Source organism: Trachemys scripta, chromosome 14 (genome assembly GCF_013100865.1).
Source record: "Trachemys scripta elegans isolate TJP31775 chromosome 14, CAS_Tse_1.0, whole genome shotgun sequence".
In the NCBI taxonomy this organism is placed as follows: domain Eukaryota; kingdom Metazoa; phylum Chordata; order Testudines; family Emydidae; genus Trachemys; species Trachemys scripta.
This window is the reverse complement of record NC_048311.1, coordinates 19,636,257-19,649,390: the sequence shown is the minus strand read 5'-3', so window position 1 is coordinate 19,649,390 and position 13,134 is coordinate 19,636,257. Positions and strand designations below refer to the sequence as shown.

General features: G+C 47.8%; 1 protein-coding gene across 2 annotated transcripts; it reads left to right on the top strand.

Moving 5' to 3' along the window:
• Positions 1–709: 709 nt before the first annotated feature.
• Positions 710–12,013, top strand: CDK3 (cyclin dependent kinase 3). 2 transcript variants are annotated; one of them, XM_034789936.1, is made up of 8 exons: positions 710–763; positions 1,973–2,121; positions 3,368–3,445; positions 5,841–5,961; positions 6,891–7,061; positions 7,683–7,784; positions 9,144–9,347; positions 10,707–12,013. In XM_034789936.1, exons 2-8 carry the CDS (start codon positions 1,994–1,996, stop codon positions 10,830–10,832), a joined length of 930 nt encoding a protein of 309 aa, XP_034645827.1. In that variant the 5' UTR covers positions 710–763; positions 1,973–1,993; the 3' UTR covers positions 10,833–12,013. The 2 variants fall into 2 exon arrangements, with proteins under 2 accessions (XP_034645827.1, XP_034645828.1); XM_034789937.1 differs by lacking the exon at positions 710–763 and adding an exon at positions 801–944.
• The last annotated feature ends 1,121 nt before the right edge of the window (positions 12,014–13,134 follow it).

Below are 13,134 nucleotides of genomic sequence, written 5' to 3'. Positions count from 1 at the left end.
TGTGGCATAAAGAGGCCTCTTCTCTTTGCTGTACATTGGAATTGAGAGCGTCTTGAGGCAGCCTTACAGAATACTACAAGCCAAAACCAAATTTTTTTTTGGCCTGGTAAGTAAAAAAATCCCCCCTCCCCCCAATCATCTTACTAAGGGCAGACAGAGTCTGCTTGGGCTGGTAGATGTTTGTTGGCCATTTTGCAAGGCATAAAGGCATTTATTAAAGTTATTTGTATTATGGTCGCGCCGAGGCGCTCTGGTCATGGACTATGACTCCGTTGTGCTAGGTGCAGTATAAACACGCCCCAAGGAGCGTACGCTCTGTCCCTACACAGTTCTCAGCTATCCCTCAGCATGGAGGATGAGCCCCTAAGTGACTTGTTTCCCGGACAGTCGCTGTCGATCTCCCATTTTTATTATCATACTGATTTTGTTAGCAATTATAGTTAAGATTGTGGAAAACGGGGTAACTAAATTGATCCCCCGTCATGTTACATTTCTTCCACTGCAATTCTGCTTGTGTCCCTTGTCTGGGTCGTCATCCTCCCCAGCCGGCTAACAGCTGGAAGGGTGTGAATGCCACTGGACAAAATTCTTTCCTCCTCTTACCCCAGCAGTGGCCAGCACCAGTGAGTGCATTTGATTGTAACTTAGACACTAACATTTTAAATTGTCTCCCCCTAGTGGTCAAATGACCTGGGCACGAGAGTGGAATGAATTTTGACCCTTTGGCAACCCAGTAGATCAGCAGGAAGGCTACACTGAGAAGGTGAGATGAGCATGTGGGCAGGAGCATACAATGGGCATGGAGAGGAGACAGCCATTTCACACTGGACGCAGGAAACTGAGTGCAGAAACTGCCCAGCCTGCATAGGAGGGGCTGCATATGCCTGCCTTAAAACCTACCCTCCAACCGCACAGTATTTAAGTTAAATATTGAAGGAAAGCTGGTATATTATGGCAAATCCATCTTTAAAGTATTAGATCTCTTTCTCCACAGGCTGCAGGGGCCAGTTTTCATGCAGAAATGCTAGCCATAGACATATAGGGGGAAGAGCAATACAGTAATTCTGGCCCATTAAAAGGGACATGGTTGCAGCTGGACCATTTTCTACAGGCCATCAGAGTCGGCCTTAGGAAGTTTAATACAGGGAGGCCTGGGGCTACTCGGGCTGGGAAAGGACAAATGGTTTTACACCTAATTAGGAGACTGTTGGTTGAAAATAGAGCAGATGGTATTGAACTGTTAAGAGGTACATAGCAGTAATACTTAGCGCTAATAGGGCTTTTAATTCATAACTCATTCTCACAGCCCCCAAGCCCATTTAACAAAAGGGGAAGGTGAGGCAGGGTGAGTAAGTGGCTTGTTCAAAGTCACAGGAAGAGACAGGCATCTCTGAGCGAGAGATTGATCTTAGATGGTCAGGATCAGTCCAGTCCTCTGACTACTAGTCATTTTCTCCAATGTATTCGCCTAATAACTGTATTATTTAATTCAGGAGGGGTATTTAGTTACTGATGTGTGCATTAGAAATTGAACCCAGGATATTTGAGAATTGCCTGAGGCACTGAACTGAAACAGCTTGGAGATTTTGCATTGGAGGGCAAGCATCTTCCCTGCCTCTGTATAGTATGTAGCACAGCTTGGGATATGCACATTTGTTTATAGAGTAGCACTGCCATGAGACATGCCTTGAGGCTCTTGTTTGGATGCCTTTAGGCTGCTGAATGTGGTTACACTGTGGGGTATTATTAAAGGGAGTTGTCTTTGCAGGGGTTAGGGAACGGATGGGATATTGCGATGGAAAGGGTTTAATGCAATTGCAGTACCTTTTTCCATCCAACAATACCTTCAGTTTCTGGGATGTTCATTGAAAGGCGGGGCCTGCTGGTACTCTGAAGCAGAGGGCAATGTTAAAATGTGCGGGACTGAAATGGCAAAGTGGGACTCTGACTAATGAATGGAGGAATGTTTCAGTGACAAGCCTGCCGACGGACCATGGACACGTTCCAGGATGTGTTCCAGAAGGTGGAGAAGATTGGGGAAGGCACTTATGGAGTGGTGTACAAGGCGAGGAACAAACGAACAGGCCAGCTGGTGGCTCTGAAGAAGATCCGTCTGGATTCGTGAGTGTCCACGCTCCCAACCAGGGTCCAGCTCACACATTCCACCTCAAAGCCAGAACTCTAGGGTCATGCCAACGCTAGGGTTTGAAACCGTGTCTGAAATGTTTAGTCAACACAGCTACTGTTGTAACATGGTTCGGCAACCCACATCACAGCATTAAGAAGCCACGATAGTGCCCTGCTGGGCCTGTCTATAGCATAGTCAAGGAGGGAGGGATAGCTCAGTGGAGGGAGGGATAGCTCAGTGGTTTGAGCATTGGCCTGCTAAACCCAGGGTTGTGAGTTCAATCCTTGAGGGGGCCACCTAGGGAACTGGGGCAAAATGAGTACTTGGTCCTGCTAGTGAAGGCAGGGGACTGGACTCGATGACCTTTCAAGGTCCCTTCCAGTTCTAGGAGATAGGATATCTCCATTAATTAAAAAATTAAATAGTCTAGACCTCTTAGGATCAAAACCTGGTCCAGAAGGGAGCAGCAACCCATACCATCTCCAGTCAAGCTTGAAATGGTAATCAAGCACAGCTGTGTCCAAACCATACTCGAGAACCATCATCTAGCCAGACCAGTTTGTGCTGCACTGTAGACAAGCCCTAACCTTCCTAATTGCACACAATCCTCACCCCTCATTCAAACTTACTGATCAGCATGACAAGCTAAGAGCTCCCCGCCAGGAATGGGAAACGCGCCTCAGTCTGAGAACAAGCATTCTAAGATAGCCTGTGCCACAGAAACTGGCTTGTACACTCCTTGTCCTAACATTTCCCTCCGCATGCTCCTCCTCAAGCTGGTCTGAAAGCAGTTCTCTCCCTAGCATGGACAGCCTCAAACCAGGGCCAACACTTGTTGGAACTTGGCTCGGCCTACTCTGTGCATGCCAGTGGGACAACCAGGCTGGCTTAGGGCTCTCACTTGGCTGTATAAAGAAAGGCCAGATTTTCAGGCGCACACCTCACCCACAATGACATGTATGACTGAGCGCTGGCCCCAGTTATGTGTGCTGAGCACTTGAAAATCTGATCCTGCGCTCTCCTAAAAATCTAGGCCTAAGTTGTCTAGATACATATGGAGAGGGTCCTAGATCGAGAAACCTTATATTTTCTGTCCTAAGCCCCTGTGAGTATCCACCAAAAAGAAAGGCCAGAAAGGAAGACGTCTGTGAGCCACATGACTAGCTGAATTGGCATTTACTTGCTAATATCACCCCAGGAAATAATGGGAATGCAATAAAGTCTGTTTTTCTCCCATAGGGAGACAGAAGGGGTTCCGAGTACAGCAATCCGAGAAATCTCTCTGCTCAAAGAACTTAAGCATCCAAACATAGTGAGGTAAGAGAAGCACTCAGTCTGGCCATGGAATTGGGGCGATCGGGTCGTTGCAATATGACTCACTCACTACTGATCAAGTGCAGTTGTGTCAAGCTGAGGAGCATAAGGATGTTAACCAACGTCTCCCAGCTTTGTGTGTGCCAAGTAAAAGGGTTGTTGATAAAAAGGAAACAGACAAGGCATTTCTCAGTCAGTCACGTATAAAAAATCGTTTTCTGCTCGCCCTTTGCCCTAACCACCCACTTAGCTATTTTTCAAACAGTAAGTGCCTATCAAAGTCCCTGAGTGTTATTCAGAGTCATTACCCTGACACAGGGCAATGGAAAAGGCCACAGTTCCAGTTGATGGGTTATATTTTTAGACACAGCCACACATTAAGAAGTGTGTGGAACTTAAAAAATCAGATGAACAATCTCTGTGAACAGCGTGAATTAGCGTTCAAAGTGGAGCAAATTTACAATTTTGTTGTCGTCTTGTGTTTCTTTTTCCTTCTGCGGTTGCATTAGTGCTGAAGAGAATTTAATGGCCTTTTTCTCCATTGAGCATCTTAAACTTTGTTTTTCCCCTGGAAATTTTCTTGGTGTTTTTTTGTTTTTAAACTTGGTCACCTTGCCGAGCTAATGGAGAAGATGACGGTGGCTGCGAGACTTTTGTGGAGAAATTCAAATGCAGGAAACATGATGTAAAAAGTGTGTCTGGGTGTTGACAATAAGACACCAAATAAACAGAAATGAGATAGATGGCCAAGGAAACCGAATGCCATGCTTTGGCTATGAAAAACAACAGGGTGTCTTACAGCAGGGTTCCAACTCTCGGGGGGTTGGTTAACTTCGCCCCTTTTCTCAGCCTTAGCCAGCACTGCCTAGCTACAACCAAGCTTTCCTAGTCAAGGCGTGCTCCTTTCTGAAAGACCTTCCCAAGCAAGATTTCCTCTCCCCTCCTTAAAATCCAGGCCAGAGCTGCAGCTCTGGAGTGGCTGTTTTGGAGAGCAGCAGCAGAATGCTGCAGATCACAGTTACCCTTCCAGCTAGACTCAATACATCTACACTTCACTGAAAAAGCCACAGACCGGCCACGGCCAGCCCGGGTCAGCAGACTCGGGCTCATGGGGCTATAAAATTGCAGTGTAGATGTTTGGGCTGAGGCTGGAGCCCAGGCTCTGAGAACCCGCGCGGGGGTGAGAGTCTCAGAGCCCAGGCTCCAGCCCGAGGCGGCACATCTGCACTGCAGTTTTACAGAGCTGCAGCCTGAGCCCTGGAAGCCCAGGTCAGCTGACCCAAGTGCTAAGACTCGGTGCATAGGCGCCGACTTATTCTGGCGCTGGTGGTTGCTCGACCCCCATCGGCCCCCGCCCTGACTCCACCCCTGCCCCGCCCCCATCCCAACCCCTTCCCCAAAGTCCCCGCCCCAACTCTGCCTCCTCCCTGCCCCCATTCAACTTCTTCCCCAAATCCCCACCCTGGCCCCTCCTCTTCCTCGCCTCCTCCCCTGAGCGCCCCATGTTCCTGCTCCTCCCCCTTCCCTCCTTGCTATAGCTGTTTGGTGGTGACAAGCACTGGAAGGTAGGCAGAGGAGCGGGGATGGGGTGCGCTCAGGGGAGGAGGCGGAGGTGAGGCGGGGCAGGGTGCTTGGGTGCCGATGGGTGCAGAGCACCCACTACTTTTCCCCCATGGGTGCTCCAGCCCCAGAGCACCCACAGAGTCGGCGCCTATGACTCAGTGCTGTGGGATTTGTATTGCCGTGTAGACGTACCGATAGATTCCAAGGCCAGAAGGGACCATCGTGATCATCTAGTCTGACCTCCTGTCTAGCACAGGCCGGAGAACTTCCCCACAGTAATTCCGAGAGCAGAGCTCCCATCTGGATTTAAAAATGGTCAGTGATGGAGAATCCACCATGACCCAACTAATGCGTATTGGCTACATTTTTGCTTTCATCAGGCTGTCCTTGTTCTTTTCAGGAATGCCCATTCACGTGCAGGATGGTTTGCCACCCGCACCAAACTCTTCCCTCCAGTCTTACCAGATACAACGGGCCAGCTCCTCAACTGGCATAGCTCTGCCTTTCAATGGAGCTATGCCAAGTTACACAAATTGGTGATCTGGCCCTATTGTCCCACTTACAAACTAGCTGCTGCTAATACAATGTAGAGAAGATAGAGAATAGCTAGTAAGGCACAAGGCATTTCAAATAAATCCTATTCCATTCAGCTGCTGAAGAAAAGAAGCCTGCAGAGGGATTGTGGGCCTGCTAGAAGAGAACATATCTATGTTACCCCCTGTCCTGTTCTACCGCTGTTTCATTACAGAAATAAGTATTGGTTTGGAGCACTGCTGTATAAAGCTGGTCAGGACTGTTTTTAATAAGACTGGGTATGGTTGTGTTTTGTTCTTAGGCTTCTAGATGTTGTGCACAGTCAGAAGAAGCTGTATCTGGTGTTTGAGTATCTGAATCAGGACTTGAAAAAGTACATGGACTCATCCCGGACAGGGGAGCTCCCTTTAAGTTTGGTAAAGGTACGAAGTTTAGAGAAGTAAGACTGCCACCTTGGCAAAATACCTGCAGGCGGGTAAGGCTGTGTTTATACCTGCTGCCCTCTGCTGGATGGACCCAGAACTGCTCCGCTGTGTGTTAGACTTTATATTGATAGTGGAAATTGTTGGTAAGCTCCCGCAGAAGGCAGTGGGAGCGGCGAGTGCTCAGCACCTCTACAAGTCAGGCCCAAGGTGCTGTTTGATCTGAAAGATTCTAGACAGTATTGTCTGGTTCGTTAATTTCCCAGCCATTTCCAGACTTCTCAGCTTGTTTGACCAACAACAAAACAAGTGATGTTGGGGGAGACAGTCCAGGGAGCTACTGCTAATTGGTTTTATATTGAGCAACACGCTGCTGGCACTGGCAGTGACAGCACAGCGTGGATTTGACTCCTTCCCTCCCCAAGGCAGCTGGGATAGAGACGTGTCAGTGTATTGCTGGGTTGTGGTCAGAACCTCTGTCATGGGTTTGAATAGAGCTTGGGTGACAGTATCTGGGCTGTGGGAGAGAAGTTAAGAACATAAGAACGGCCCTACTGGGTCAGACCAAAGGTCCATCTAGCCCAGTATCCTGTCTTCCGACAGTGGCCAGTGCCAGGTGCCCCAGAGGGAATGAACAGAACAGGTAATCAGCAAGAGATCCATCCCCTGCCGCCCATTCCCAGCTTCTGGCAAACAGAGGCTAGGGACACCATCCCTGCCCATCCTGGCTAATAGCCACTGATGGACCTACCCTCCATGAACTTATCTAGTTCTTTTTTGAAGTTATATTGCAACCGTGAAATATTTTCCATACGGCTGTTGGACACTTCCTTAATGAAGATCTACCATATTGCAAAAGGTTGTCATTTAAACCAGCCCAGTTTTCCACATTGTCTCATTGCATGGATGTCTGAAATCTCTCCTTTTAGAGCTATCTGTTCCAGCTGCTGCAGGGTGTGAACTTCTGTCATTCGCACAGAGTCATTCATAGAGACTTAAAGCCTCAGAATTTGCTTATCAACGAAGTGGGAGCCATCAAACTGGCAGATTTTGGTCTGGCTAGAGCCTTCGGGGTTCCACTGCGCACTTACACTCACGAGGTAATGGCTGTGTCCCATCTGATCTAAGGTGCCTTCACCTGGGTATCTTAGTGCCAATCTCACTCTCTGGTTTATCTCATCTGAATTATTTGACTCCTATGAAAAATAATGGTTTCAGAGGGGTAGCCGTGTTAGTCTGTATCAACAAAAACAACAAGGAGTCCTTGTGGGTTAGTCTCTAAAGTGTTACAAGAACGCTTCGTTTTTATGAAAAATAATGTAATCTATGAATTTCTAATATGCCCATCACTGTAAAATCTGTGTATCGGGCACTACAGTGGCCTGCACTGTTGATTAGATGCCACTTCCTGTGTGATTGGAGGGGGCATAGATGGATGTTGTACATAAAGAATCTTTCCAAGCTGGACACAGCAGGAACTGTCCCTTGCTAAGAGCAGAGAACTGTGTGTACCTGCCAAGGGAAACTAAACTAAAGAAGGGGTAGTCAATAGGTGGACCGTGGGCCAAGTCTGGACCACCAGATGCTTTTGAACAGACCCCGAAATTTTATTTACTTATCATTGGTTTTTTGGTTTTTTTTTTTAATTTTCTTCTCTAGTCTGGACCTTGACAAAAAATGGTCTACCCCTGCAGTAATGCTTTTGTTTTGGTTTCTTGCAGGTGGTAACTTTATGGTACCGGGCCCCCGAAATCTTGCTGGGATGTAAATACTACTCGACTGCGGTGGATGTCTGGAGCATTGGCTGTATCTTTGCAGAAATGGTAGAATAGGTTTAACCATTTTCTAAGCGAATGGTCCCTTCTTTTTAACATGACATTCATGCTATTCAGGCTCACGCTTATCCATTTCTTACCATGGTCCTGGATGGCACTGGGAATACACCACAGAACAGGCAGCTAGGAAGTTGGCAGCTTCTTAATTGTGCATTCAGAGTAAAATTCACTCCCCGCAGACAGGACCCAGCACAACAACTAGCCACCAATTACAGCCTGTTTCTTTCTATATGCACGCTTAAATCTTCCAAAAATTGCCCTCTGCATCAGGGGGAAATTTAACCTGGGCTGGCCAAAATGGGACGTATGGTCACAAGAGTCCCTTTTTTAAGCCCTGTCCTGGCCGTCCCAATATTTTTGGCAAAACTGGGCATTTGTCCCCTTTGCTCTTGCCAAGAACAAAGGGGACAAATGCCTAGTTTTGCCAAAAAAGTGGGGTGCAACCCCTAGCGGGGTGCAGAGGAACATGTGGGGGGAGAGTGGCAACGCCAGCCCTGCGTAGGAGGGCGGGCTCGGGAGAGTAGCTTGGACCGAGCCAGCCCCCTGTGGGTGGCCAGCAGGGGATCTTGGGCTGGCCAGCAGGGGATCTTGGGCTGGCCCTGTACCTGGGGTAGAGGGGGGCTTTGAGTTGGCTCCACGGAGGTGGGCTCAGGCTGGCCCTGGGCTGGTGGCAGGGGGCGCTCAGGCCAGCCCCATGCATGGGGCGGGGAGAGGAGGGCCTCAGGCCGGCCCTGTGCAGTGTCCCGTTTTCCCTTTGGGAAAATATGGCCACCCTATTTTAACCTCAGTGCTTGGATAGCTGCTGCTAAGAGCTGGGTGCAGCAAGAAGACTGCATTACAGAACTCATGTCCACCTGCGCCTGAGGTTCTCACACTGTGGTCTGCAGAGAGCTGGCATGTCACCTCACGTGCCAAAAAGTCTGGATTCCTTTAAAAGCAGCTTGAAACAAGGAAAAGACGGACCTAGCTGCCACCACTAGGGCCTGCTGCCACATTAGAGGGGCAGAAGCAGAGGATGCCCTCAGGGATCAGAGCCATCAATGGGGAGGGAGCTGGTGCAGCTGGACAAAATCTGCAAGGGGAGCGGAGAAGGGGAGCAGGTGTTTGTACATATATCAGAGAGAGGAACAGAGCCCGGGGTGGGGGTGGTGGAATGAAGAGGACAAGCAGCTGCAATGTTATTTAACTTTCCCATCACTTACTGTATTCTAGACAGTCACTAAACACTTCCCTAGCGTTACTTTGCCATGGAAGGGTTGCCCTATATCGGAGATGAACGTTATTCTTATTAGGGAATAATGTGAAGGAAACTTAATGGCCTGGATCTGGTGTTTTGGTTGCTCCCAGGTGACAAGAAAAGCCCTGTTTCCGGGGGATTCTGAAATTGACCAGCTCTTCCGGATTTTCCGCACCCTGGGCACGCCCACCGAGGCAGCGTGGCCGGGGGTGACCCAGCTTCCCGACTATAAAGGAAACTTTCCCAGGTGGGCGAGAAGAGAGATGAAGGAGATCGTTCCGAACTTGGATCGGGATGGGCGAGACTTACTGGCGGTGAGTTCTGAGCCGGTGTTGGGGGGCTCAGCTCTTGCCAATAGGGCAAAGGGGAGCACGTGTTCAGCTGAAATGACAAATCGCAGGTCAAGTGGTGTGTGTGTTGTGCCTCACCCCTGAGCTGTGCTCTTGTATTTTGGATCCGCTGGACACAAAGGTTCCCGCATGGGAGTAGGGATTAGTTCTACTGGGCTCCACGTACAAATTGCTGGAGGAAATTCTCTGGGTCAAATACTGTGCTATGTAGGCGGTTACACTATGATTGTAACGGTCTCTTTTGGCCGTAAACGCTATGAATCTTTTCTATTCAGGTTCCTGTAGCACATGCAGCTCTGTGGTATCTGAGCACCTAAAAAGATTCAGAGGGCTGGAGTAATGGGGTGATTGCTGTTTTTCTCTTCTAACGTCCCTCCAATGTCTTCCACACTGAAAAACGGACAAACTTGAGCTGTATGTGTGACGACTGCACCTGGAATGTTGTTCTTAACAACAGAGTCCCAGCCCCATTCAGCATCAGAGCTAGTAACGTAGGTTGCTAAGTGCTACATAGTAGCTGTGGTGCAGGATGGGTGTATATTGATAAATCTCAATACACATTCATGCTGTAGTGTTTTTTCCCCTTAGTAAATAGAGTAAGAAAATCCTGCAGTCATGGAACAGCTGTTTAAAACTACACTTAGTAGAACCCTCTAGGAAACATAGGCTGATCGAAGGGATTTCACCATTTACAGTGTTCCTTTGCCTGGGATTTTTTTATCCAAGATGGGTTATTGGGCAGTGATTTACCGGGGGGGCGGGGAGGGGAAGGGGGCGGAGGAGTTGTGTACTATGAAGTACAACTGCAGCAGTGTGGCCAGCGTGCTTGTCTGGAACAGACTCCTACCCTGCACATGCTCAGGGCACAATGTGCCGGCTCTGATCCAACTCAGGCAAGGTCTATGACCGCAGCCCATAGAGGACTTTTTGGGGTGCCCTCCTTTTTCTAAATATTTGGGAAACCATGTGGCTTGGTGGTTGGCCACCAGCCTAGGGACTAGCAGGTCTGGGTTCTGTACCAAGCCCTGCTACTCTATGTCCTTAGGTGAATCACATCTCTGGACCTCAGTTTCCACATCTGGAAAATGGGGATATCAGTCTCTAGCTACTCAACTTGGATATTGCCACACCTGAGTAAAGTCAGTAAAGCCCTCTTGGGCTGTCAGATAAAGGCACCATATAATAATTGGTTCTCTTTGGAGGCCAGAGTCTAGCAGAGGGGAAGCGGCACTGACTTGAGCTATTTGAAAGCTTTTGCATTTGGTTCGATTAAACATCCTGCTTTAAAAATAAAACCCCAAATCCTCTTGGTTTTCTTTGCAGCAATTGTTACTGTATGACCCCGACAGGCGCATTTCAGCTAAGGCAGCCCTCAACCACCAGTACTTCTTCTGGCAAAGCCCCCATGACCCCAAAGACCAGCACATGCTGCAGAAACACTGCAGCTGAAAGGACCCAGCGCCTCTGGCCGCCTGTATTCCTGATGCTGAGCTCTGTGCATCAGTGCATTTACCCTCTCCGGTGGCTGAGCAGGGAGGCTGGCTGGGGTTGAAATGCCTCCATATTACAAAGGAACTTGGAGGGAAGTGTTAGTTCTCATTTAGACAGAGGTGTTTGGATGCTCTCAGCCCATTGCTGGGGGTATCTGTTAGGGCCGTTAGAGCCTTCTTGAGGTAGTTGTTACATGTGATAGGGACAGGCCTGATGGCACCATCCATCAGCCTATAATACTGACTGGGGGACACTAAATTCTCACACTGGAGGGCAACTTCAGAATCCTTGTCCCCTGGGCTGGGAGCGTAGCAAAAGTGATGGTTGGTGCAGTGTAGCTTGTCTGTCCTTTCAGCACCCAGTCCTGGCTGTGGTTCAGATAGCCCATTGCAAAGAGATTTGTCAGCTTCCCTCCCTGCATCCGGCAGTGCTTGACCTAAAGCAACGGGGAGAGTCTACTGCATACAGCCAGGAGCGTCGCTGTTTATTGCTATTAAAAAGAAGAGGGGCTGTTAGTATAAGACTTTGTGTTCAACTGTTTAAGAATTTTAGAGTTTTAATTCCTAGTTAAACAGCAAGTGAAAATATCTTAAGAATGATCTTCATCGTGCGCGAAAGAGAAGCCAAAGGCTCCCGCTATGGCAACGTGTGAAGTCGCACAGTTCTGGAGAACATGCTCTTTTGTTGTCCAAATGAAAAAAGTTCAGTCACTTGGGTTGGCTTTGACAATATTTTACTGTTTAGCTTTTGAGTGATTTAGCACCAGTTTTTGATGCAGTTGTGGGACTTCTCTCCTCCAGTAAAGAAAATACATAGAATTTGTTCCTAAGTCTTGGTTGTTTATGTTATAGGCTGCTCAATTGTTTAGCCACCCCCTGGACTGAGGTAGTGATGGAATCTGACAATCTCTTATGTATGCCAAAACCTCGACCTGTGTCTATAGCACCACAGACCTGTGTCTATCCAGCTGGTCCATTTCTTTATTACAGGCCTTCTATTTTCCCTTTGTCACCTTCTTTATTCTTTCTTCAGGCCAGAACTGTCAGATGCTGAGACATCAGATAGTGTTTTGTGGAATAATGGGCAGAGAACAAAGATAGTGCTGCTGCAGGGAGAAACTGAGTTTCTTTTAAACAAAAGCTGGTATGAGTTTGTTTTATTTTCTGAAATACTCTGAAGACAGATGAGTTACTTTGTTCCATATTTTGTTTTCCCACCTGCCTTAAAAAGGGGGCTGCAGAGACTCTGATAAATGAATTAAACAGCATTACTCTATGGAGATCTATATCCTCTTTCTCCAGCTGTTGAAGGTAACTGTGGTCAAATAGCAGTGGAACACTGAACCAGTAGCTCATCGTTCTATCTGAGTACAATTTTGTACTCGCTTTTGCAATATCTCTCTGATTCATAACAGATATCCCTACACCTCTTTCAGCATTACTCGGGGGGGGGGGGGGGGGGGGTATATTGTCTTTCTCCAGCTGTTAAAGGTAACTGCGGTCATGTAGTCGTGTAACACTAAACCATTGGCCTTTTCTTTCCCCATACCAATCCATCTTGTACTTACAGTGCAGATTTGGAGGGTAGCAGGAATGAGAGGGTTTAGATATCCCTATCACTGGATTTTAAGAATCCCAGAGAGACCAGATAGGTGAGGTAATATTTTATTGGCCTAACAGAAATGGGTGCAATAAAAGATATTGCCTCACCCACTTTGTCTCTCTAATGTCCTGGGACCAACATCGCTACAACACTGCAAATAAAACAACGCATTGTCAAAAGACCTCATGGAACAGCTGCCTTAGAGTTAGGCAGGTCACAGTCAAGGGTTACTTTCAGATTTGCTCATTCCTAAGGAATGAGAACTGCTAAATTCTCATTCATAGGGGTTGGAACTAGCACGCCCTGGCTTGAAGTGGTTTCCATCATATCCAGGGTTTACAGTTTGGTTCAAGGGCTCTCAGCACCCCCACTATACAAATTGTTCCAGCGCCCCCGTCCTCAATGCTGTTCTCCTAGGAAAGCAGCAGCTAAGACTGTTGCAAAAATTGTTGGTGAAAGGGTGTATTTTAGTTACATTTTATATTCTAAGTGCTAAGCACTTGGAGAGGCAAAGTATTTCCTAGATATAGATGAATCGTGCCAAAAGAACTCTTTGCAGCTATTTATTCCAATTTTTAAATCAATTTGATTGGACAATGCTGGGTTTGTTTTTAAGCAGTACATGGGGAGTAGTACCCGTGTTCTCATCCAATCCTGG